We start from the raw sequence: 25,332 nt of genomic DNA on the forward strand, positions 1-25,332 counted from the left end.
AGGACCCTAACAGAAATGTCTTTGTCATGCACTGGATCACAAAGACAAAGATAATGATGATATAAGCATAAGATGATATTAATTTGTCAACTGTCATGGATTCTGTCGTACCGTTTTCACTAAAATAATTACTCCTTTAATATCACTGGTTGTAATCAGGCCTTAGGGGGTACTGTTATAAATCAGAGATCAGTGCTGCTTCAACTCAATATTGAATATACAGGATTTTTGCCTCAATAAGATGACATGTCTGTATTTTTCTAGATATTTAAATTATCACATTAAGTTAAAAATAGACATTTCTATAGATTGTTTTATCTTTACGATCCCAACTGAATATCTAGAAAATATAATATTTCACAATATACATATATTGTCTTATAAATGGTGTCAGTACTAATTTGGGTCTATCGGTGGATAAGGTAGAAGCATATGTTATTGAGCAACCACACTAATACATTGCTGACCCTTGTTTGGGAATTCCTTTGTCATAAGAAGAGCGTCCTCCATTCTGACAGCTATACGGATGGTGACAACTCTGAAATGTAATCATCACTTCCAAAAAGTTCTGGCTGTTGAAATGAATACAGCTCTACAACAATCTACACAACAAACAGACAGTTTGTAAATGGACTGAATCAGCTTTGCAGCACAATTTCAGCTGTAGCGTGGGCTTCTTTTTATGCTGTTACTCTAGTAAACAATCATAATGTCCGCGTGGTGCCTCCTCCTGTATGGTCTTACTTACTGTAAGTCTGTATGTGTGAACAGGTGAGATGGTGCGTCAGGCCAGGGTGTTAGCTCAGGCCACCTCTGACCTGGTCAATGCAATGAGATCTGATGCAGAGGCAGAAGTTGATGTTGACAACTCCAAGAAACTGCTGGCTGCAGCCAAACTCCTGGCTGATGCCACAGCTCGGATGGTGGAGGCTGCTAAGGTAAGAGTGTAACTGTGTCAGATATGATTGATTATCGAAATTACCAACATACTAAAGCGTGTAACCTAATCTAACTGCTTTCTGACGTTATTGCATTCCTTTTCCTGTACTTTAAATAGCGCTTTATAACAAATTATACAGAAGACATATTTCTTGTTAGTTTAACACCATTATAAATAATCAGTTTCATCCACAACTGTTGATATTGTGCATTTTTTTCAACTTTTTCTATTAGCACTGCAATGATGTTCTTGCATGTGCGATGACAAGTTGAACACAATGTTAAAAGATATTCTGAACATAATTGCTTTCATTTGAGAGAATACACATTTTGGCATTACACTAGCAACCAGCATCATGTCACATCCAAAATAAAAGGATGCAGCATCAGTGGCTCTTAATAAGCCCCTGGCACTGTGGAGCAGGATATTATCAGTGTAAAATACCCAGGCAAGTGAAACGCTGCTTATGGCACACTGAATGTTTTTATGATCTGTGACACATTAATCACCACATCACTGCCATTATCAAAGAGGAAGTGGGAATCTGGCACTGATGGTCTCCTTGGAAACTGTCATAGGGCAGACAGAGCTAAATGCCTCTTTGCATCTTTTGCACAACGTGTATAATGAGAGTTCTTATACTTTAATTGCAGAGCTATTCTTGTGTACTGTGTCATGGACATATGAGTCTGGGTGTTGATTTGTGTGTTTATGTGCTGTCAGGGGGCGGCTGCCTACCCAGAGAATGAGGACCAGCAGCAGAGACTGAGGGAAGCAGCTGAGGGGCTACGTGTAGCTACAAACGCAGCAGCTCAGAATGCAATAAAGAAAAAGCTAGTCAACAGGCTGGAGGTGAGTCATACGAGCCAACGTGTTCTCATCTATGTGTTGTTTGACCACAATCAAAACATAGTTCTCCTCCTCACAAACATGTCATTCCCACATTTTGTCATCGCTGTAGTATAAACACAGCAGAAATAAATGGAGAGTTTAGACATATAGCCAAAGGAAACACATGCCAGAATGCGAATGATAAAATGCTACAGCAGTCATTTTTACAAGTAGAGCCCATTTAGCTTGTCGGCATTATTCCTCTCTTCCCGTAGCACTGAGCTAAAAATCCCATTAGTGCTGTGAGTGAACTATCTGGGTGTAAAGATCTGTGTTTAGCCCATGGTATCAGTTTACCCCTAATGACTAACCCCTCTCTGCGCCAGAACATCCAATGTTCAATTTCCCATGCCCATAAACTATGCATTACCCATGGCTGGGATCAGCTTGCTATCAGACATATATCTCAGTCCATCTCCTTGCATCAGATGGTCACAGTAATGGTGTTAATAGTCGCCTCCATCAAGGAAATGTGTGAGCCAATGAAGGCCAAAGTATCGTGACACTTGCAAGTGATCATGTCCCAGTTATCTCAGAAACATTTAGGCCCTTTAAAACGTTCTTAATCTCACCTGCTGTCCTCTGACATTCTGTCATTTAGTTGCTGTGCAGATGTGCGCAGGCTTTTATTCGGATGTAAATACAATATTCTGCATAGAATATTCAAAATATAGAGAGTGCACTATACCATAGTTAGAAAACGAATGCTATTCCAGCTTATCATGTCAATTCTAAATGCAGCTCAGTCTCGTGTTTTTCTCTCAGTATAATGATATCATGAATTCCAACTTTCTTTTTTCATCTCCTCATCCACCCAACAAGGGATGTCTTCTTCTGTTCTCTGTCTTGTCACCACTTCAAAGCTAGTCCTGTGTCTGTGAATTAATGTGAGCTAAGCAGTATATTTTTAGTGCTATAGTTTTGGAGATACAGCACTGGGCTAGCAATGCTGATCATCTCATTAAATAAAAGATTGTGCAGTTCAATCCAACCCATTTCTGTCGTCTTACAGAACGTTTGGTTTGTGACCCCTCTTTGTTTGATTAGAACAACTCTGTCTGAGCACAGAACATGACAGCATAATACCGCACAGAGCAAAAGTGAATGTTACTGTTAGCCACACGCCGCTCTCTCACTTCAGCTTAAATGATTTCCATTCGCATCTCCTGAACAGATAGCTGCTAAGCAGGCAGCGGCTGCTGCTACTCAGACCATCGCAGCTGCCCAAAATGCTGCTGCTTCCAACAAAAATACCGCCTCACACCAACAGCTAGTGCACAGCTGCAAGGTATAATCATGTACTCTTTCTCATGTGCTATTTTCTTCACAGATGTGTTAAAAAGATAATGTCAGAGAATGCACTGGAAAACTCAGTCCTTCTGGTATATATTATCATAGAATATGTATCCGTTGGCAGTCTTGGGAGCATTTTTCTCTTTTAATCATGACGATGTGGGTATGAAGCATCATACATTATAGGTGTGTCTATGTGCAGGCTGTGGCAGATAGCATTCCCCAGTTGGTGCAGGGCATGAGGAGCAGCCAGGCTCAGCCCGAGGAGCTCGGTGCCCAGCTTGCCCTCATCATGGCCAGTCAAAGCTTCTTACAGGTCTGACATTTCACCATGACACAGTCAGCAACTATCAAATTGTTTGTCATCGGATACGCACACAAAAACTGCTCCTTTATGAATGTGTTGTTCTCCTGTCGCCATCTCTCAGCCTGGAAGCAAGATGGTGACATCTGCAAAGTCAGCAGTTCCAACGGTGGCTGACCAGGCTGCTGCTATGCAACTGGGGCAGTGTGCCAAAAACTTAGCTACCTGCCTGGCTGAGCTCAGGACTGCCACCCAGAAGGTATGTTTACACAACATCGTTAGAGATAACAGGAGTCATCTCACTGATACAGATGATGGAGATTTGTTGCTATCTGTTGTGAAATGTTGTTTGCTGTAAAGCTGCACAGGTCAGCCTTCTTTGTAGATCTCATTTAGAGATACCAAGCAGTGCACATAGTATGGTGTCCTGTCTGCCCTGCATAATGGATGGTTGCATGTGAGTAGCATTTATGTGTGTGTGTGTGTGTTGCTTGAAGGCCCATGAAGCCTGTGGACCTCTGGAAATCGATTCAGCCCTCAAAACTGTACAGACACTCAAGAGCGAGCTTCAGGATGCCAGGATGTCTGTTATTGATGGTCAACTCAAACCTCTTCCTGGGGAAACGGTCAGTGCATAGCAATATCTATTATGAAATTCAGTTGAGAATTTTTATTGTAGATAACCTAATATGATGAGGAGATCATAACAATGAATACGTTGTTTGTTTGTGTGTCTGTTGTCCACAAAGCTGGAGAAATGTGCTCAGGATTTAGGAAGTACATCTAAAGCTGTGGGCTCCTCCATGGCCCAGCTGCTGACTTGCGCTGCACAGGGAAATGAACATTATACAGGTAAGAAAAGTGAATTGTACACTGACGGCAGGCCTCAGACGCTTAAGTACCTGTTTTGTTAATAATTTACCTCTGTCAAGAGTAGTTACGTTGAGTGGATAATATAATGCATATACAGTAAATGGACTGCTGACTGTATTTTTAATTGAAAAAAAAAAATGTAACTGTAACTGTGCCAAGTGGGAGTGATGAGAGGATAAAGCAGGCAGGGAAAATGATCACTCCTTTATTTGTGTTATTAGTGTTGCCTGAAACTGAACCCTTTGAATCCAGCATAGCTTGGGTGTTTTTGCCGTCAATTCTGGCTCAATTGAGGATCTCAGGGGAGGAGAGATGAAGACAGATAGAGAATAGCGTTTCTAACAATGAGGGCTCCCAGGCAGCACTTCATGCTGTGGCCCAGGGTGCCGCTCGCTACTCATTAATCTTGTTTTCAGTAGATTTAACATTCCATCAGCAAATGGCTCCACTTGGCTGGTTAATGCAATTTGATGCAATTTGCTGCTTTTCTTCTCAGCTCTGCATATAATAAGTTAAGGGCACCTCCCATGCGGGGCCATATTTAATATATTAACTCATTTATTTAGACAATGAGAGCATTTCAGTATCACAGTTTGTTCTCAGTGTGGTACGGCTATCCCCTGCCAGCTGATTTGCACAATGTTATTCCAATTATAGTAAAGACAGGAAATACACCTTTCAGTTTGTATTGCTTTAACAGCACTACTGCAGAAAGTAATGAAATTGAAATTAAGGTGTTTAGTAAAACATCACTTTCAATTTCTACAAAAACATGGTAATTTACTCTCACTACATTACAATGTTCAACACAAGACAGTGAATCTGTAGAATATATTCCCTAGTGTGGCTGCTGTTTCTGTATATTATTTATGTACTCATCATGATATTCTCTCAATCTTTGGAACTATGATTGGCATTATTTATTGTTCTTTTAATGCATGGCTGGTTGTTTACAGGTGTGGCTGCCAGAGAAACAGCACAGGCTTTAAGGACATTGGCTCAAGCAGCCAGAGGAGTCGCAGCCAGCACCAGGGAGCCTCAGGCTGCAGCTGCAATGCTGGACTCAGCCCAGTATGTCATGGAAGGCTCGGCCATGTTGATCCATGAAGCCCATCAGGCCCTGGTTCATCCAGGAGATGCTGAGAGTCAGCAGAGACTGGCACAGGTAGCATAGCTCCCAGTAATATAATATATACCCCAGAGGCAGTGATATTAATGTAGCGATCATATTGTTCCTCTCAGGCCCATCTCTCTCCTCTACTGATTTGTAAACATTTCTTCTTTCCATAACAATCATCTCCTCTAAGCATTGCTATTTTCTCTCTGCTCTGTGTCTCGCCTGATATTCCTCTCTCAGGAGCGGCAGAGTTAAAGTGCTCATTCTCCTGCAGCCCTTCAGAGGATAAACATATTGTTTGGCATATATCTGTGACAGCAGCATAAATTAGTGACACGGATTACTGTGCACTGCTGTGAGCCCAATTTGCATTTGAGATGTTTTCCCCTTATAGCTTTGCTCTGGGATTTTGTATTGTGTAGCCTATTGTTAGAATGACTAATGGCAGTCCATTGACAGAGCAATGTGCTGTGTTTCAGGTGGCCAAAGCAGTGTCGCACTCCTTGAATAATTGCGTGAATTGCCTGCCAGGCCAGAAGGATGTTGACATGGCCCTCAGGAGCATCGGAGAGGCCAGCAAGAAGCTGCTGGTGGATGTTGTGAGTCCTGCTCACACTTTTACCCGCAGATTTCTTGATTTGTATCTATACAAAAACATCTGTAATGAACTCATATGTTAATATGTCCCCACATAAATAAACAGGTTATTTCCATTTGATATGTGTACTACAGTATGCCCTAATTGATGTGTCTTTGAAGCTCCCTCCCTGCAGTAAGACATTCCAGGAGGCCCAGACCGATCTGAACCACACAGCAGCTGAGCTCAACCACTCTGCAGGCGAGGTCGTCCACTCCTCCCGTGGAACGAGCAGCCAGCTGGCCGCGGCCTCGGGAAAGTTCAGCCAAGACTTTGATGAGTTCCTGGATGCTGGCATTGAGATGGCAGGACACACCCAAGTAGGTTTCATGATCATACAACCCCTCCACAGTCAAGTGAAACAATTCAGTTGTAATCCACTGCCATCAATATTTTTACACATGGAGACGAGCATTCAAACCATTTATGGACAAAATGTAAAAGTATTAAATGCTGAGTGACTGCGCTCACAATTTTGTGTCACTTTATTACCTAAGCTATTTAAGTCATTTGTTAATTAGACCTTTTCATCTAATTCACTTAGGCACATGATTGTCCCCAACAGCACTAACACAGTCAGATGTAATGAGATCTTGTGATGTTCTTGTTCTGGTTATTTTGCTCATTAATTTGGAAAGATCTTCTGGGATTGAAGTTGATGTAGCATGACACCCGTGCTTTAATCAGGCTCAAAGAGCCCTGCTGAGTGAGCAAAGAGGATATAGGTGGTAGGGACATATTAAATACCTTATCTTACAAGGTCCCTTGACAGGTGTTGGCAATAAATACTGTGTATATTTTTGACTAGATTTAATACAGGTCTAAATCCATCTTAAAAACCACCTATATTTTTTTACTGCCTGTGCAGAGCCAGGAAGACCAGATCCAAGTCATTGGTAATCTGAAGAACATCTCGATGGCGTCCAGTAAGCTGCTGCTGGCTGCCAAGTCTCTGTCTGTGGATCCAGGAGCAGCCAATGCTAAGAATCTTCTAGCTGTGGCAGCAAGGTGCGATAAGATGCAGATTGTACTTGATATGTATCAGATATTCTCCTCTAATGACTATAATACAGTATTTATTTTGCTAGTAAGCTGAGACATTTTGTACTGATTATGAACCCTGGTCCAGATGCGAGCTTGTAGAATTCTGTTTCTTTTTTTTTACATAAATGTCATAAAATATCTCCCTGCTGCATCTGTATGCTACTCCTAAGATGTGTCTGTTTCAGCATTGCTGGAGGGAGTACGTATCCTCTCCCCCTAGTGAGAAGCCAAGCAGCTGGTCCCGCAGGGCTTTGGGCCTGACTGACTTCTCTCTGTCTAATTAGGAAGATGGAAGCCTTGGCTAGGTCCTGTCTGTGCTCAGCAAGGCTGAACACAAACTCAAGACAATCAAGGCACTCCTGTGAGCTGTGTTAGCCTATCGCTTTGAGAGGCCAGCAGTGCCATGCTTGAATAGGAGGGCTAAAAGCATGTGTGAGTGAAGCCAGGCTGTGCATGCATGCAGAGGACACATGTGAGAGCTAAAAGGCCTGTGTGGCTGCCTGTGTGTTTCAGGGCAGTGACAGAGAGCATTAACCAGCTGATCACGCTCTGTACCCAGCAAGCAGCAGGACAAAAGGAGTGTGACAACGCCTTGAGGGAGTTGGAGGTAGCCGTCCCCACATACTCTGTAACACACACAGACATCCTTCTCTTCAGGCCTGTTTTCTGTTGCCTGTACATGTCTGTATGCTTTTAATTTGAGAAACACTGTGTATTGCCTTTTCCCACCCTTAGCTTCCATCTATATTGCTTTACATTACCCCCATAGAGAAATTCATTGTAGATGGACATTAAATTCAGAACTACAGTAACTGCTGTAGTGACAGTCGTTGAACAATAGCATTTTGCATGCTGAAGCCTAAATTCACCTGCTCAATTAGATGATGATGAACTGAACTGATGTGATTTATCAAAGCAATATATTCTATTCAGCTTCATTTACATTCTTAGTGTTTCCTTATAAATCTAAATTAAGCGGCTTATAAATGTGTAAAATCATAGCGTGAATGTTCAGTGGTGTGTCCATTGCAGTCTATGTTATTATCACTTCTGACTGTTTACAGGCTGTCAGAGGGCTTCTAGATAATCCCAACGAGCCTGTCAACGAACTCTCCTACTTTGACTGCATCGAGAGCGTCATGGAGAATTCCAAGGTACAGGCTTTCAAAATAATTGTGTGAGCCATATACTTTAACTGTCAGACATTTTTTACGTAGAAGGGAGCTGAAGGTTTCATTTGTACACTTTTTCACAATTTTCTTACACCTCAGGTCCTAGGGGAGTCGATGGCTGGCATTTCTCAGCACTGTAAGACGGGTGATGTGGTAGCCTTCGGGGAAAGCGTGGGTGTGGCATCCAAAGCTCTGTGTGGGCTGACAGAGGCTGCAGGACAGGTGAGATCAGTGCGTGGTACTCACTCACTACGAGTTACAGTGCTTCTGCTCTAGGCTCGGCTTTCTGATATTCTACACTTTTTTTCTGTTTATTTGACACTGTTTTTTTTTTTTTTATACATGCCTAGATTAATCACATCACATTTAAGGTTTATACAGCTCTCTAAATAATCCATGAAAAGAAAGTCTAGCATCTTGACCAGGTGGGATACACTGATAAATGGCATTTAAACCATAACCGGACACTTCCTACCATGGACCATGACAACCATGACAGTGAAACAGAGCAAGCCGGGTTTCATTGGAGGTTTTACAGACTGCCATCCCTAAAGCTGTAAAATAACGTCCTCACCTCCATGCAACATTCGGCTGCCTTGTCGGGAAAAGGGCACATGCTGACATATCTTTTGTTCTCTCTGCTTATCTCCTCTCAGACAGCTTCACTGTAATACACAATATGAATCTATATACGCATCTATTCATGTATTCGTGTACTTGTGTATTTATGTCCTAGAACTTGGGGGGGAGGGGTGGGGGGTAGACTTGTCTGTGACTACAAATGAGATCTCAGAGGACAATAAAGGACCTGTCTAGTGGCAAACCGATACATTAATATAACCCTGTTTTTCTTTCCTGCTTGTAGGCCTCTTATCTTGTAGGTGTGTCCGATCCCAATAGTCAGTCAGGCCACGAGGGGCTGGTGGATCCCATCCAGTTTGCAAGGGCCCACCAGGCTATACAAATGGCTTGTCAGAACTTAGTGGACCCAGCCAGTAGTCCCTCACAGGTAAGAGGATACATGCAATGCTTGAAAACATGAAATATTGGGCCTGCACGTATTTTTATATATATATATATCTTGTGTCTTGAATTAAATGGCCCATTAAGATTGAAAACCGTAAAATCGCCATGAAGGTCCTCAACGGAACTCTTCGTGTTTGTTGACGCTTCTTTGTTTGTCAGGTCTTGTCGGCAGCAACAATTGTAGCGAAGCACACCTCAGCTCTCTGTAACGCCTGCCGCCTGGCTTCTTCTAAAACCTCCAACCCTGTGGCTAGGAGACAGTTTGTCCAGTCAGCCAAAGAGGTGGCCAACACCACAGCCAACCTTGTCAAAACCATCAAGGTCAACTCCCCAACTGATCAAAACGTTGAGTGTAAATTTGTTACAGAATTTTTTTCGTCATGCGAGAAGCTGCAAACGTGTGTATGATTCAGTTTCTTACAAAAATACAACCAAAATGGAAAATATTCATATGGCGTTGTCTTTTTTCAGGCCTTAGATGGGGATTTTTCAGAAGAGAACAGAAACAGGTGCCGTGTTGCTACGACTCCACTCCTTGAGGCTGTAGAAAACCTGTCAACCTTTGCCAACAACCCCGAGTTTGCGAGCATTCCAGCTCAGATCAGCAATGAGGTATTCATCCATTTTGATGCATGTTTGCAATGCCCCGTTTAAAATATTCTTTTTCATTTTTGCCATAGTGCCTTATGACTTAGCTTTATCTTTCATCAGGTCTCTGTTCTCAAAAGCATTAGTTTTTTTTTTCGCTCATCCCACAGAGGATCTTGAAGCAACTCTTCAGAGAGATTTAATGAATACGTTTTTGACTTCTGCAGTTGAAACAGGCAGTTTTATATGAGCCAACACAGAAAGGTTTGTACAGCAAACATGGGTGGAATTGGATTGAGGTCCAATTTTCATTTTCCTTTTAATGTCAAGAAAAGACCCAAGGAGAAAGATGGATTTTTATTTTTCAATCTGAGCGGAACAGTTCTTGCACAGTCCTCTAAAAGCTTTATGGCTGTAATCTTTTGGGGGGCAGTGTTTAACGGCACTCTCTCTCAGCACAGCTGCTCTAATCTTCAGCTTGTTAATCTAATTGTCGAGGGAGGCTTTGGCTCGGATCATAAAGACTGAAGGTGTTTTTTTCCTGCATGTGTGTAAAGCTACCTTTCTAATCTTATCCCTCCCTTTGACTGCACCTTTGATCTCTCCAAGGTAGTCAAGGAATATTAACATCTCTGTCATTCCAGTGTGGCTAACTCTGCTGTTGATCTGTTACCTGGGCTGTTGTTTCACCTGCAGCAACATTTTTATTTCCACAGGGCTCAGCGGCCCAGGAGCCTATCGTGCGTTCAGCCCGCTCCATGCTCGATAGCTCCACTTACCTTTTAGAAACGGCCCGCTCGCTGGTCCTCAACCCCAAAGATCCTCCCACCTGGTCCATACTAGCCGGCCACTCCAGAACAGTGTCTGACTCCATCAAGAGTCTCATCACCTCCATCAGGTTGGTATTAAGCCGACCTACTGCCTCATCTGTCTCTGAAGGATTATCATGAATCGAATTTTATAATAGTTTGCTCACAGTTGGTGGAGGGAAATTGTTTCTGAAACCAGAGGGCTTATTCTGTGATGTCTGTTCAGCTAAGCAATAAATTGCCACATTAGTTTATATGTGCTGAGATTCCCGCTGCCTTGTAATAGATTAGTGAACGTTATAGCAGTGATGAGATGGTGAGCCACGGTGAATCTGCGACACATTTTATTAAATGCAGTGCCACACCCACTTCTATCTTCACCGTCATCCCCCAGTCCCATGCATATGCTTTTCTCACAGCAGGGACCACATTTGATTACAAACTGGCTTACTGCTTGCTTTAAAAGGAATAATTCGTCATTTTTGGAAATAGATAAACTAAATAAGCAAGATATAATGTGTTAATTAATGAGTTTTAAATGTGTTGGAAGGTGAATATTTTTTCACCTTTTGATAGAGCCAGGCTGGCTGTTTCCAGTCTTTGTGCTAAGCTAATTGGCTGCTGGCTGTAGCTTCATATTTATCGTACAGACATGAAAGGTGTGTCAATTTTCCCATCAAACTCTCATTAGGAAAGTGAAAAAAAAATTATATTTTTTTAATGTCAAACTTTTAGACTCTAAGTGTGGATTTTATAGCATGCATTTTCCATTATTTATACTTAAAAATGCATTTTTCATTTATTGGCACAATAATATAAATGTATTTATTTATATATTTTTACTTTTGCATACATTTTTATTTTTATTGTATTTTGTTTATTTTATTTGTATTGTATTTTCATTGTATTTTAACAATTCTGATGTTAGGGACAAGGCACCAGGACAGAGAGAGTGTGATTACTCCATTGATAACATCAATAAATGTATCCGGGACATTGAGCAAGCTTCCCTAGCTGCAGTTGGGCAGACCTTGCCCTGCAGAGATGATATCTCCATGGAAGTGAGTTCAAGTACCCCATCAGCCCTATCTTGTCTGAGAGAAAAAACTTAATGGGATCTGTAGTCTTTCTGTTGTGACTTATAACGCAATACTCTGCCATTGTAACTCACCAGGCACTCCAGGAGCAGCTGACATCTTCTGTGCAAGAGATTGGGCATCTGATTGATCCTGTCTCCACAGCGGCCCGAGGCGAAGCTGCTCAACTAGGACACAAGGTGTTGGTCTGATCCACTCTGGCTTTAGAAAGAAAAACCCATTCTATCTGTTTTCTTTCTAGTGATCCAATCCTTCCTCAGACAGCTCTCTTACACTCATACTCTCAGGTGACCCAGCTGGCCAGTTACTTTGATCCCCTCATTGTGGCATCGGTGGGCCTGGCCTCTAAGCTGCATGACCACCAGCAGCAGATGACCATCCTAGACCAAACCAAGACCCTGTCTGAGTCTGCCCTACAGATGCTCTATGCTGCCAAGGAAGGCGGGGGAAACCCAAAGGTACTAAACGGTTCATATAGCTACAGTGTGTTTAGCCCAGCAAGTGATAGTAAGCTACATTTCAGCTAGAACACTAATGTAGTCGTGTTTTTTCAAGGGCTTTTTTCAGTAGAATAAAGACATTCTTCCTCAGAATTTCCTTCATTGTGCCATCAAGAGGTGCCCGATAGAGGCCATGACCACCCTGATACAGTCGGGTTGTTTCTAGTAAATGCTTTGCTGAGCCACAAAATAATAAAAATTACCTCATGAGAAACTTTAAGTCTCATGAGGAGTCTGAAACATTAGAAAATAGATGGTACATTCAGCAAGAACCCAGCTTGGTGACGTGTCCTCCAGACACCGATTACTTACCAGCGTTTGGGACACTCCGGAGCTGCTGTCAGCTGATAAGTTTCCTTCTGGCTAAACCAGGACAGAGTCATAGAAATGTTAATCAGCTAACTGTGTCCCCAGGCGTCCCATACCCACGATGCCATCTCTGAAGCAGCCCAGCTGATGAAGGAGGCTGTGGACGACATTATGGTGACTTTGAATGAGGCGGCCAGTGAAGGAGGCATGGTCGGGGGCATGGTGGAGTCGATTGCTGAGGCCATGGGCCAGGTGAGTATGGGTGTGCTTTGTGTGTGTTTTTGATCGATGATGCATATTCGTTTAATACAAGCTCATGAGAAGTCTGCTCAGGTGGTTTGAATGGATTTTAGGTTGACACTTATTCCCTGTCTTATTTGTCTGAAGGCAGGGAATTCCACAGTGGGTGTGCTATTAATGTGTCCTTGTCAGTGACTCTCATTAGTCCAGTAGATGACAAGTTTTAAATCCACAGCCCGCTGGTGATGTTAACTGTCACTCATCCTGCTGGGGGACATGTCACTGGGTTGACAGCGCGGTTAATAATTGACGATGATCTGCACATACTCAGACATATATGCTAGGCTAGAATCTCATCCATCACTTTTATTTTTCCTCCCTTCCTTTTTTTTTTATCTATTTTACCCTCAACTTAAACATATAATAGAAATCGTCATTAAAACTCCATTAAGTGGAACACTTAACAAGGAACGCAAAAAGAAGCATGATTATTATTTGCCTGTTCTTACTAATTGCTTTTAATTGTTAGGAAACAATAAATCAATTGACACACTGTATTATAAAAAGAAATGGGGTTGCCAAATGGTGTGAATACAATGTTGGTATGGCTAGTGTTGCTCTATCTGAACTATCTGATCTGCTAGAATAATGCACTAGTGTCAATGCCAACCATTTATTTATGACTTAGTAACTCTTACAGCTGCACATTTGGTAGTTTATTATGATGTAAGAAAGTCCACAGTCATTTTAAGCAAGCTACACTGGCAGGTGATCAGCCAAAGTAATCCTTCACTTGTGCTCTGACAACCTGGCAAACCAAAAGCTCTTTATATTTATCATTTGAACATCTTAATACTGCTCTATACAGTGTTCATGATAAAGTAAAGAAGATGAATAATACTGTACAGAAATTCACAGCTTATTACCAACGGTTTAACTTGCTATTAGACCAGGCCTTTCAAAATGGTGGCACAATAATTAACAATTTATAGCATGATTCATTAGGTTAAGGTTAATTTATTGTCTCCCCACTTTGTCTTTGGATTAAGGGAACTGCTGCATCAAAAACAAGCATTAAATATGAACATTTGTGCAAACATTAGTCAAAGATAAAACAAAATGATCAAATTAGTCACAAAGCCATTCACAGTGCTTGAGAAAGGTAACAAATAGAATATTTAAACATTTAAACAGTAAAATAAATAATAAATGATACTTGCTCTTTACAGCTGGATGAAGGAACACCGCCTGAACCTGAAGGCTCCTTTGTGGACTACCAGACCACCATGGTGAAGTTCTCCAAGGCCATCGCTATCACTGCTCAGGAGATGGTGAGTGCACTAATGCACTAGAGTCAATTCCTGGCTGTGTATTTTCCATTACGTTTCCAATCTTCAATGATGATATTTGTCAGTAGGGCTACAGAAACATCAATCTGACTCTGCTGATGATGTATGCTCTCTCTGTTGCCAGATGACTAAGTCGGTAACCTGCCCTGAGGAGCTTGGTGGCCTTGCCTCTCAGGTGACAGTCGACTATGGACAGCTAGCACACCAAGGACAGCTTGCTGCCGCCACTGCAGAGCCAGAGGAGGTGAGAAGGCATGCTCTGTCCTTTAGAGTATATATGGGGGAAATTACACACACTTATAAAAGATTTAACACATCACACCGTTTATATCTCTTTGCAATTGTGCCCCTGAAATGTCAGACTCGAACATCGGCTTAGGTCTCCATTTTACACTAAAAATGCATTTGGATGTATTCACTCGCACACTGATGAGAGCAGATGTTTGCTGCTCTTTGATATGACATCCCTTCCCTAAGGCTCCTCCGGACAGAGTGAGATCAAACAGAAATATACCCCTCCAGCGTCCATCACTCTGAAGATTCTTAAAGCTTTTCTCTGCAGTCCAGCAATGTGTGGAAACATTGCACTAATAAGCACACAGCTCTTATCAATATCTTGTATATAACAGGCTGCTGGAAACCCTGCCGGTTACCATAGCGACATTGTGCCTCTACAAGTCTAAAAGCCTATAGTGATGCTTATAATGAAGTACCACCCACCCGTGAATCTCACAGTCTGGAAATTAAAGGAGTAGTGCAAGCATTACCTCTCTGAGGGTGCTTGAAATCATTTTTCATCCACTTGCTGGATAAGCGAGACATGCCAGTTTAGGACATGATTGTAACTGTGTAGTGCAGTGGTACAAATGAGAAGATGGATGCAGTTTAAGTCTATGCTTGGTTATGTTTTCAGGTTGGTTTCCAGATAAGAACACGGGTGCAAGAGCTCGGCCATGGCTGTATCTACCTGGTCCAGAAGGCTGGAGCCCTGCAGCTCAGCCCTACTGACAGCTTCTCCAAAAGGGAGCTCATCGAGTGTGCTCGTGCAGTCACAGAGAAGGTAAGCTATGTAGACTGAAACTGGTACGGGTCTATTTTTGCTGGTAATTTGCCATCTCTACGGATTGAAATTTGGAGCAGCATCAACTGAAAATATATTTCATGCATCAATCAGTACAGTTGTGTGTGTATATATATACCTTTTTCAATAAGGTGATGGAGAACATACAAGTGTGTTCAATGTCAAGATTTAAAAAGCAGTTAGTTCAGGTGTGAATAATTGTAAACTATATTGTGGCTGACAGGCGTAATTATTATTCACTACAAATCTTTTTTAAGGTTAATTTTAGCCTTAATGTTATATTGTATAGACTCAGAATGATATAGGTTTAACAAGTGTTGTTTTGGATGATATTAACCGGTGTTTAACTGTATTATTGTACCAGTAATGCAGGTCATGAGAACTTCTCGCCACTGACCACCCTCACACTGTGCAGTTAATAATAATACTAATGTCTCCCTGCTGTGACCCTGGCAGCGGATAGCCATTCTGCTCGCACATTAGAATTTCTCTCCACTCTGAGGCCATGATTTGATTCAGGTCTCATATCAAACTTGAATAATTTAGTGTCTCACGCTTGCTGATAAGTGAAGCTTGTGCGTCTCTGAAATGTACCTCTCAGGGCTTTCCAGTTGTTTATGAGGGATGGGCTGTCTTTAAGGGAGATGTGTGATTTGCAGAGTCAGGCTCATTGACTTAATGTGATTGTGCAGCAGACTCTGATTTGATGCATGTTTTACTCTGCTCTCTTTTCTTACTCTCCCATCCTTCTTTAATCCAGCTTGTCTGCATCTCTCATGCTGAGCATTTGCAACCCCACTCACCTAATTTATAAAGGTTTCGCCAACATCCTATAAAAAAAGGAAAAACCTGCTGTTTAATCACTAAAATGTGCAATCCATACAGAAACTGTGGTTATTTTTAGACATTCTTACACCTCTGAAAACAGCATGTTTAAAAAAATCTCACTGCATATCTAATGTTATGCTTCACATGTTCCAGGTGTCCTTGGTACTGTCAGCACTGCAGGCGGGGAACAAAGGCACCCAGGCCTGTATCACAGCAGCCAGTGCTGTTTCTGGCATCATTGCTGACCTGGACACCACCATCATGTTCGCCTCAGCTGGAACACTGAACCCTGAGAATGAAGAGTCTTTTGCTGACCACAGGTGCAATAACCTTGCCACAGCCAAAACAGACAGACCAAGACAAGATCGCTTCTAAAAACTACAAAAAGAGAGACATTTGATCAAATTAAACATGAACAATGGATAGACTGGTTTTATGAGGGTGATATAAAATTTCAGTTGCTAGGTTTTTACACTGCAACACCAGAGCTCCTTTTTTTTCTGATGATGACTCACTCATAGAAGTGCACTTTGCCAAAAAAGTTGAATACACAGATGCATTTCACATAATGAATGTAACAGAAAATTGTCCTTAATAAGTACAAATTCTGTTAGAAAAGCAACAGCTTCCTTTCATATTGCTGGTGCTTGAGTGTGACTATGGAGCAGATTGTTACACAATGTGTCCCGTCTCTCAGGGAGAGCATCTTGAAGACAGCCAAGGCGCTGGTGGAGGACACCAAGCTGCTGGTTGCTGGAGCCGCGTCCAGCCAGGAGAAACTGGCCCAGGCGGCCCAGTCCTCAGCTAAGACCATCACCCAGCTCACTGAGGTCGTCAAGCTGGGAGCCACCAGCATGGGCTCTGAGGACCCTGAGACACAGGTGATGAAAATCAAAAACATATTTATGTGGAACAGTGTCTACTACAGTCACAGATGTTTCAGTCAGATGTTGTCACAGTTGTATGCCTCTATTATCTAACAAAGCTCAGTTATTATTTTTTAAGTCAGCTGCAAAGAGCTTTAATCGGCTATTATAGCCCATTATCATTATACTATTCTGTAATATTAGTCATCTACAATGAATGTCTTCTATCTTTCTGTAAACCCACCGTTAAAGTCTCTTTGTAATTGCAGGCTCATCTGATACACATTGTGTCTCCTCTTTCCCCTCTGTGTATGCCTCTATCTCTGCCCTCCACTAAGTCTGAAGTATCATGACTAGGTGGGAATGATAAGGGCTGCAGTCTTAAATCCTCTCCCCAGGGTGCCACTGATAAACCTTTACTCTGGCTTTTGTACCGTATTGATACCAGCTCTATCTCCTCAGGTGGTTCTGATAAATGCGGTGCGGGATGTGGCCAAGGCTCTGGCTGAACTCATCAGTGCCACCAAATGTGCCGCCGGTAAACAAGCTGACGACCCGTCTATGTATCAGCTGAAGAGTGCTGCCAAGGTAAAGGAATAGACCGCTCAAACCAATCTGTCATATCTGGTTTAGCTGTGTATTGATTTCAACAATGCAAGTCTGCACTTTTTATTATTCACCTTCTGCTTTGGATGGGATGCTGCCTGTAGATAATGTATATATTCTACAAATGCTGTGTTTGTATTACTGCTGTGTTTAGTTTGATACATCTGATAGCACAAAATAAGGCTCTTTCAAAAGAATGGTATGACAGTCCTTATCAGGGTTTGTAAGGTATTCTCTTTTTCTGTCATGTTTGTATGTGTGAGTAGATCCATCGCTTTGTGCATTGTATGCATGCATTCGTATGTGTGGTAGTATGCTTAACTGAGAGCTATCTAGTACCATAGGACTTTATTTATTGTGGCCATTGAGACAATAGTAGTTTGAGCTTGTACAAGAAAACCTCTATTGGTAGAGGAAAAGCTCCATAAAATACTTTAAAGGTGAGACAGATAAGCACAAAAAAAAAAAAGAAAAGCAACGCACGAGGGATTCCTTTTCAAAAACATGTGCAAGTGCAATAGGTGTGTAAACAGAAATAGCAATAGTAGAATTACTACAGTAACAACAATATGAAATGAATTATCAAGTGAAGTTATAACACAAAGTGCACAAAAAGTGTTATCTAAAATAAATGCAGTAAAATAATAAAGTAAATATTGTGCAATAAGATGAGGAGTTTCAGTTCTTTCTTATGAAGACTGAATCAGAGAAAAGATATTTGATGTCACTTCCAGGTGTCGCCAAGGGCTGCACTATACATACAGAGAGAGAGACGAGAGAGACAAGAGCTGTCATTTTATTCCTGATCATCATGACCACTGTCACTCCTGACAACTGCTGAAGAATAAAAACAGAGATCAGACCTTTTGCATATAACCTTGGCACAGCTGCTGTCACTGCAATAGAAAAACAAAGATAAAAGTATTGTATCAGTGACAAAGTCTCAGACACCTCTGAACCAATGAATTTACTTGCGTTCTGCAAGCTTTCTTTTCTTTTTTTTTTTTCTTTCTCACAACTGTCATCCCAAGCACAGCGTGTAATTCTAACTGTTGCATGGGGTCTCTTTATGTTTTCTCATCTAAATGGAATTAGGGCCACCCATGGACCTGACTATGTTGACAGATTGTTTCTGTTCCTCCAACATATGGTGACCTCCAGATGGGACCATCTCAAACTCCCGGCGATAATGTTGCTCAAATTCCTAAGTTGATAATATAGATTTTGTTGATTGCAGCACAGGCAGAACAGAATGCGAATAAAAGGTGTTTCAAGGTGTTGTCAATCCTCCTCTTTTTTAAATTTGATATACATCCCTCAGTCTTCTCTTTCTTTAGCTGCCGACATTTTTAATTTTCAGTAGATAAGCACCTTCAACACATGTAACTATTATTCACTGTAATGGAATCAGTGAATGAGGAGGCAAAAATAATTTAGTATTGTAATGTTTTGCAAAAGGCGAAAGAGCTCCACCTCCTGGTTTGGCTGAGAGCCTCATCATTACTCCCTTTATTTGACAGGTCATGGTGACCAACGTGACGTCTCTTCTAAAAACAGTAAAGGCGGTGGAGGATGAAGCAACTCGTGGGACGAGGGCACTGGAGGCCACCATTGAGTGCATCAAGCAGGAGCTGACGGTAAGGCAGAGCCTCCTCCTTATGGAGTCAACCAGGAGTCTGCAAAGCTCACTCAAAGAGGGTCAGGGATATCTATGTCTATTATTCTGAACAAAACAGGGGAGCTTTTTGTTCTTTTTCTTTCATTATCTGCCCAGTTCCTTTCCTCCTCCTTGTCTCTCAGCCCCTGCAGGTTTCTCACAGCTCTTATCAGGGTCTGGGTAGCAGGCGCAGGCAGAGTGAGAAAGGAAGAAGACGGAAGCTTGTTTTTTGTAATTTACTGCTAATCCTTATCAGAGGACCCCCAGCCAGAGAGGAGGCTTTACCAAGAGCTGCAGCCAAAGCCAAATTCAACACTGTCTACCCAACTCCTAATTATACTGCTACCCATATAAAGGCGTCACATACTCCTCACTTGTTTATACTTTCTGCTGCTGTACAGAGTCCATGTGCACCACTTCGTCACTTCCCTGAGAAAGTTCTATATATATATATATATATATCAATATTTCTGAGCCCGTCATGCCTGCATCCAACTACCTCTGTGTGCTGGTTATTGTATCAGGTGTTCCAGTCCAAAGATGGCCCAGACAAGTCCACCACACCTGAGGAGTTCATCCGAATGACAAAGGGCATCACCATAGCAACGGCGAAGGCAGTGGCCGCAGGCAACTCTGCTCAGCAGGAGGATGTGATTGCCACTGCCAACCTGAGCCGCAAAGCCATCTCCGATATGCTGACTACCTGCAAGGTGCTAATCCACACCGCCCTGCCAGAACAGACCGCACACAGACATCACCAGACTGCCAGGGAACATGTGAGCCCAGCCTGCTGAGAGCAGATAGGACATCAGAGTCTAGTCTACATTATGGATGCTCCTGCTGGTAGTGACTCAGTCACTTTTCAAAGTCGTGCAGCAGAGCAGCAGCCAGGATGTCCTTCAGTGACTGTAGAGCAGTTGAAACCAGACAAGCACAGAGAGAATGCAGAGCGTTGCGGGCTAGGCTTTTGAAAATCAAGGCATTAGAAACAAATTGGGGGAGAATTTTAGTTTTTATTAGGTATGAATTTGATTTGTGAACAGTACTAGACGTTTACATTTCCACACTTAGAATTATTTAAAGGCTATTCCTATACCTCAGAGTACACATTTTTACTTTTATATAAAAATATGTAACATTCCAGACATCTTTTTTCCTTTTTTAAATGTCCTATACAACATTGTTTTCCCCCATTCCAGCAAGCAGCTTGCCACCCAGAAGTAGCTGAGGAATTGAGGAGCAGGGCCCTGCAGTACGGCTATGAGTGCACCACCGGATACATCAACCTCCTGGAGCAAGTGCTGCAGGTTAGAATGAGAGTGGAAGGAGGTGTCTTGAGTGTGTGTGTGTGTGTGTGTGTGTGTGTAGAAACAGGGTTGAAGAGCAGAACCTGATATTTACTTTTACCAAGTGAGGTTTTACATTTTTTATCTGCTGGATTAAATTCTCTGATGCTTGAAAGAACTTTCCTGGCTTCCTGTCACTCATGCTTGCATTTAGAGAGAAGAATAAGGCCTGTGGCATTCATACTGATGTGTTTTGTTATTGCGAAGAAATCCCATAAAAATACCAAAACCAATGATGGACTGATCTTACTAAGAAGTATTATCTGTGTATATTATTAGATATTATTATTCGGAAACTATTAAAAACACATAAATTAGCTACACAGTTACTCTGGGTGACTTGTTCTTCATTATGAAGAACTGAACACTGTAGTATATTTTGGATAAATCCCACATACTGTACACAGTCCTGGTGTCGTCAATGCCTGTTAGTGCATCAAATGTGTATTATTCTACAGCTGAAAACAGTTCTTAACAAATGCACTATTTACTCCTGTTTGAGTAATAAGGAGGCACTTGCATCTCAGATGGTAGAGCAGGTCGTTAGAGACTTATTGTCTTAAGAAAACTAAAGAATACTGTCATCCTTATTCTTGAAAGAAGGTCTCATGAATATTTAGCAGCTTTCACCATTGAGTGACAAACCGAAGACTTGAAATATGCTTCATACCTACAATCTGCTGTATCTGTCTGTAACCACATTCATCTAAAAAATTATCTTTTTATACTTACTCCACTGTGTGTCCCTACCGAACATCGAATTTCATTTCTGAGCACCTTGTTGCATAAATCTGCATATTAATCAGCATTTTCATTAAATTCCTCAGTTCACAACACTCCCTGTGTGTTATGTGAAGACAAGTGTGTTGATATCTAACTCTTGCTAATTAATGTATTTAGTAGCTTAATTAATTATCTCACTTGCATGATTAGTTAGAGGTGCATCATGTTGACATTAGGCCAGTAAAAGCACCTTGTGTTATAATTTGTGGTCTAGTATAAGGAATGGGCTGTGGCTACTGTGCCAGAGATGTAGTTGCTCAAGCAACAAAAGAATAGACAAGCAACATTATCTGACTGCCTGGAAGAAAGTGCAGACTCTTCCATCTAGTCAGCAATTATTAGTTTCCCTAAGTCAATTATTAATTATTTCTCGCCCAGGTTGTCGTCTAGGTAGGCCCAAAAAGCTGCAAAACAGATTTAAATGTTTGGGGGAAGGTGCTTCCTTTTGTCATGGCTGTGAAAACTGCTCCGTTATCGTTTGCAGTCTCATTAATCTTTTACAGTACATTTACTTGTATCTCTTGGTTGTGTGTACATATGCACACGTTATTGTCTTATATTTTCAGGTGTTGCAGAGGCCCGTGCCTGAGCAGAAGCAGCAGCTGGCCGCACACTCAAAGCATGTGGCTGCATGTGTGACCGAGCTCGTCCAGACAGCTGAGGCCATGAAAGGTGAGGCCACACACACTCTGATGCACGCTCTTACACAACACACAAAAAAAAAGTTAAGCACGACAACCTCTAGTTACCGTTGACCCCATTCTGGCTGATGTCAGGACTATATGGACCATTTAACAGACATGAAAGTTGTGTATGTTTAGTATTCCGTCAGCGTTTGTGGTACTTTATGAGAAAGGATAATGTTGTTTTATAAGGAGATGTCACTTTTACAGAAGCTGCTGTCCAAAAATTGTTGGCAGCAGATTTTAATTTCAAAATGACTGTGAGATGTTGTAGCTGCTGCGAAGTAAAACAGGGAAAGCTGAAATTGCAGAGTACATTCAGTTGGACCCAAGAGGATTCTCATTCGCATGATTCCCATCAGACAACTCAATTTGATAAAATGTAAAAAAAAACCACAACAGGATTGTGGTGATGTTAGAGATTAGTCAAAGGAGTCTTAATCCTCTTGAATGAATAATATTATAGCGTTATTGAGTCAAGCCATCAAACCTGTCTGCGTCCATAATAAAGGTCATGAAAATCACTTTAGGATATTGAAATCGTACCACGGAGTGATTGCTGTGCAAATTGTTCCAAATTAAGCTCTGTTGGATGTTTATGACACAAACGTAGTAGAGTGTTTCCTCTAGAAGCTGCACTGCTGCATCTGACAGGAGTAATAGATTGTGTTTGGGGGAGAATTAGATTTCAGCGTATAGCCTGAGACCCAGTGGGGCTATCCACTTCACCCCTCTAATGTCCCATGTGCTCTCTCTCCCTCTCTCTTTCATTGCCGCCTCAGATGGAGGTAAGTGGGATATGGTGTGTTTTGTTCTTCCAGATCACCTTTCATAGAGTCAGAAGGGGGTAGAGGAATAGACGGCATGGGGGTGGGGGTGCAGAACAGATTTCCCCAGAGCTCAACATAATCTATGAAAACATCGTTCCATCTGCTTTACCAAGCTGTTCCCAAACAGCTCTGTTTTATGGGCACTTAAAAACCTATAAAAAGACAATGATCCATCAAATGTGCGTTTCTTCTAACTTCTAGTTTATCTTATTCAACTTTGCGGCATTACTGTCAAGCTGGAAACAATTCTTTGGAGTGTATAGAGTTAATAAGCTTTGCTGCAGTTGAAGTAGGTTGAGGTTTACCATGTCTGTAATGCCCGGATTGTGTGAATGAATGCATGAAATATGCTAATTTTGACCTCTCGTTACATAAAGCCAAACGTTATCGCCAAAATTATTATGCTGGTGTTTCTTTTGTGAGTCCGTTCTAGAAACGCATGTGATAACCAACGTCTCGACATGTGATGTTCACTTTTAGGATCAGAGTGTGTGGACCCCGAGGACCCCACTGTCATCGCTGAGACTGAGCTCCTCGGAGCAGCAGCGTCCATTGAAGCTGCAGCCAAGAAACTGGAGCAGCTGAAACCCAGAGCTAAGCCCAAGGTATAAGTGGCCCTCTCAACCCTTTCCACCCACACAAACCCACGCTCAATCTTTTGCCATTAATCAGCAGGGAGACGATGTGGGCCAAAGGTTGGAAATGGTGACACTGACTTTGAAGTGGAGTCATCTTTTTCAGTGACTGAGCAGCTATCTCCGTATTATTTAAGGAGGAAAATGTTTCTTCATTACACATACCGTGTTGGCTCAGGCAGCTGGTCCAATGAGCTAAAATATGATGCTTGGAAAACTTTCTTCAAAGGCACTTCTGGACATTATTTTGAGTTCTGTTGCCAGGAGACGCAATTACACTGCTGGGTCCTTAAGCTTATTTTGGAATGAGTTCAAATGTGTGATGAACTGTTGTGACCCTTTCTGAAAGTGAGGGCCTCCGTCTTATTGAGCTGATTTCCCTTGGTTTTTTTTATTGCACTGTTCCTCGTCTCTAAACTAAACTAAGGGAGGCTTTTTCAGCCTGTTGCTCATCATCATACGCAGAGAAAACAAGCAAAAGATGGGAGGTGGTAGTGATAAAGCTTTTGGAAAGTGAAATGACTTTTATGCTGCAATACAAGGTTGTGTTTGTGGTGTGCTGCTTGACTGTGTTGTTTGTTATCTGTCTCTGGAGACTGGATAGTTGGATCCTAGTGCTCTTCCTTCTGTGCCTGTAGTGCTTTCCCCCTTTTCTATACCTCTTCCTGTACACAAAGTGATCGTCAGTTCAACCCTCTGCCTGTGTGATGTAAAGGAAACCCTATTTAGATTACCCCAGTTTTAATAAAGACCATAATGCTCTGTCTCATACTTTAATTCCACAGCTACAGACTACATTTATGAGAACCTTTACATTTATGAAAGGGGATTAGTGAGTAAAGGGCTTTTCCTCTTTTAGATGTTAGTGTCTCCCTCTAGTGCTCTAAGAGGAAGTAAGCCTCACCAGATAGTATTAAAAAGCGAAGCTTACTTAAGTTTTCTTCCTCACGGGAGGACGGTTTAATTTATATTTATGACCATTTACTATTCCCTATATTCAGACACTAGCTAGTATATTTATCCAGCCATAATCTGTGTTCATATATTGAAAAAATAAAATAAAGCATAAACAAGAGATCTGACTGTAAAGGAAAAATTTCAGTTCACAGCGTAGTCTGAAACAATGGCAGAGCACCATACACCATGAAGATGATTTTTTTTAATTATAATAATGTTCTACCCTGAGTTATTTTCATTGCTAAGACAGAGAAAATAAAATACCACCCATAATTGTAAGAGGCATTAAACCATCCATCGAGTCTGTAGTCTCAGATTCAACCAGGTGTTACACTTTTATTTGTCTAAAACAGGTTGGATTCTCCTTCCTCCTCCTCTTTGCTCCCTCTCCTCTGTGCTCCTTTGTCTCTCCCACCCTATAAGGAGGGAGGGCTCTCCTGCTCCCAGCATGCTTCGTTGCCCTGCCCCAACCCCTCCCTCTCTGAGCCGTTGTAGAGACCTGGAAGCCTTCTCTGCAGGGCTCTGTCTGATATGTTTGATATATTAGGTTGTTATTCAGTCCAACTATATATCAAACATATTCCTACAGTGTCCCGCCCTGTCTCCAGCCACGTGTGCCTTATGTGTTTATGGAGGTCTGTGGTCAGTCACATGCTGCTGACTGCTGAGGCAGAGATGGCCATTTGATAAGTGTCTCTGAACTGATGCACTGTGGTCTTCATAATGGTATTTAGTTCAGGTTTAGGAAATGAGACAAGCCATCTGTCAAGCTGTTGTGACTGAAAAATAACCATTTTCTGTCATGCGTTTCGTGAAAGATAAAACTGAACATTATTGGTTATGCTCGAGGCCGTAGCTACCACTGAGGACA

The 25,332-nt window shown here is 41.9% G+C and overlaps 1 protein-coding gene across 1 annotated transcript in view; it reads left to right on the forward strand.

Moving 5' to 3' along the window:
• Positions 1 to 25,332, forward strand: part of tln2b (talin 2b) — a 77,931-nt gene that overhangs the window by 48,373 nt on the left and 4,226 nt on the right. The window contains exons 20-52 of the mRNA XM_070830432.1: positions 772 to 938; positions 1,664 to 1,792; positions 3,006 to 3,119; positions 3,327 to 3,440; positions 3,553 to 3,687; positions 3,926 to 4,054; positions 4,178 to 4,280; positions 5,258 to 5,466; positions 5,898 to 6,017; positions 6,178 to 6,375; positions 6,924 to 7,063; positions 7,613 to 7,706; positions 8,164 to 8,253; positions 8,371 to 8,493; positions 9,137 to 9,280; positions 9,457 to 9,642; positions 9,769 to 9,909; positions 10,602 to 10,783; positions 11,623 to 11,755; positions 11,869 to 11,970; positions 12,079 to 12,249; positions 12,706 to 12,852; positions 14,070 to 14,171; positions 14,314 to 14,433; positions 15,103 to 15,249; positions 16,252 to 16,418; positions 16,796 to 16,979; positions 17,427 to 17,552; positions 19,091 to 19,207; positions 19,752 to 19,937; positions 20,427 to 20,534; positions 21,923 to 22,028; positions 23,350 to 23,474. Coding sequence (XP_070686533.1) covers positions 772 to 938; positions 1,664 to 1,792; positions 3,006 to 3,119; positions 3,327 to 3,440; positions 3,553 to 3,687; positions 3,926 to 4,054; positions 4,178 to 4,280; positions 5,258 to 5,466; positions 5,898 to 6,017; positions 6,178 to 6,375; positions 6,924 to 7,063; positions 7,613 to 7,706; positions 8,164 to 8,253; positions 8,371 to 8,493; positions 9,137 to 9,280; positions 9,457 to 9,642; positions 9,769 to 9,909; positions 10,602 to 10,783; positions 11,623 to 11,755; positions 11,869 to 11,970; positions 12,079 to 12,249; positions 12,706 to 12,852; positions 14,070 to 14,171; positions 14,314 to 14,433; positions 15,103 to 15,249; positions 16,252 to 16,418; positions 16,796 to 16,979; positions 17,427 to 17,552; positions 19,091 to 19,207; positions 19,752 to 19,937; positions 20,427 to 20,534; positions 21,923 to 22,028; positions 23,350 to 23,474 — 4,559 coding nt within the window. The remainder of the gene's footprint in view (positions 1 to 771; positions 939 to 1,663; positions 1,793 to 3,005; positions 3,120 to 3,326; positions 3,441 to 3,552; positions 3,688 to 3,925; positions 4,055 to 4,177; positions 4,281 to 5,257; positions 5,467 to 5,897; positions 6,018 to 6,177; positions 6,376 to 6,923; positions 7,064 to 7,612; positions 7,707 to 8,163; positions 8,254 to 8,370; positions 8,494 to 9,136; positions 9,281 to 9,456; positions 9,643 to 9,768; positions 9,910 to 10,601; positions 10,784 to 11,622; positions 11,756 to 11,868; positions 11,971 to 12,078; positions 12,250 to 12,705; positions 12,853 to 14,069; positions 14,172 to 14,313; positions 14,434 to 15,102; positions 15,250 to 16,251; positions 16,419 to 16,795; positions 16,980 to 17,426; positions 17,553 to 19,090; positions 19,208 to 19,751; positions 19,938 to 20,426; positions 20,535 to 21,922; positions 22,029 to 23,349; positions 23,475 to 25,332) is intronic.

The sequence above is a fragment of the Pempheris klunzingeri genome, chromosome 5 (assembly GCF_042242105.1).
Source record: "Pempheris klunzingeri isolate RE-2024b chromosome 5, fPemKlu1.hap1, whole genome shotgun sequence".
NCBI lineage: Eukaryota > Metazoa > Chordata > Actinopteri > Acropomatiformes > Pempheridae > Pempheris > Pempheris klunzingeri.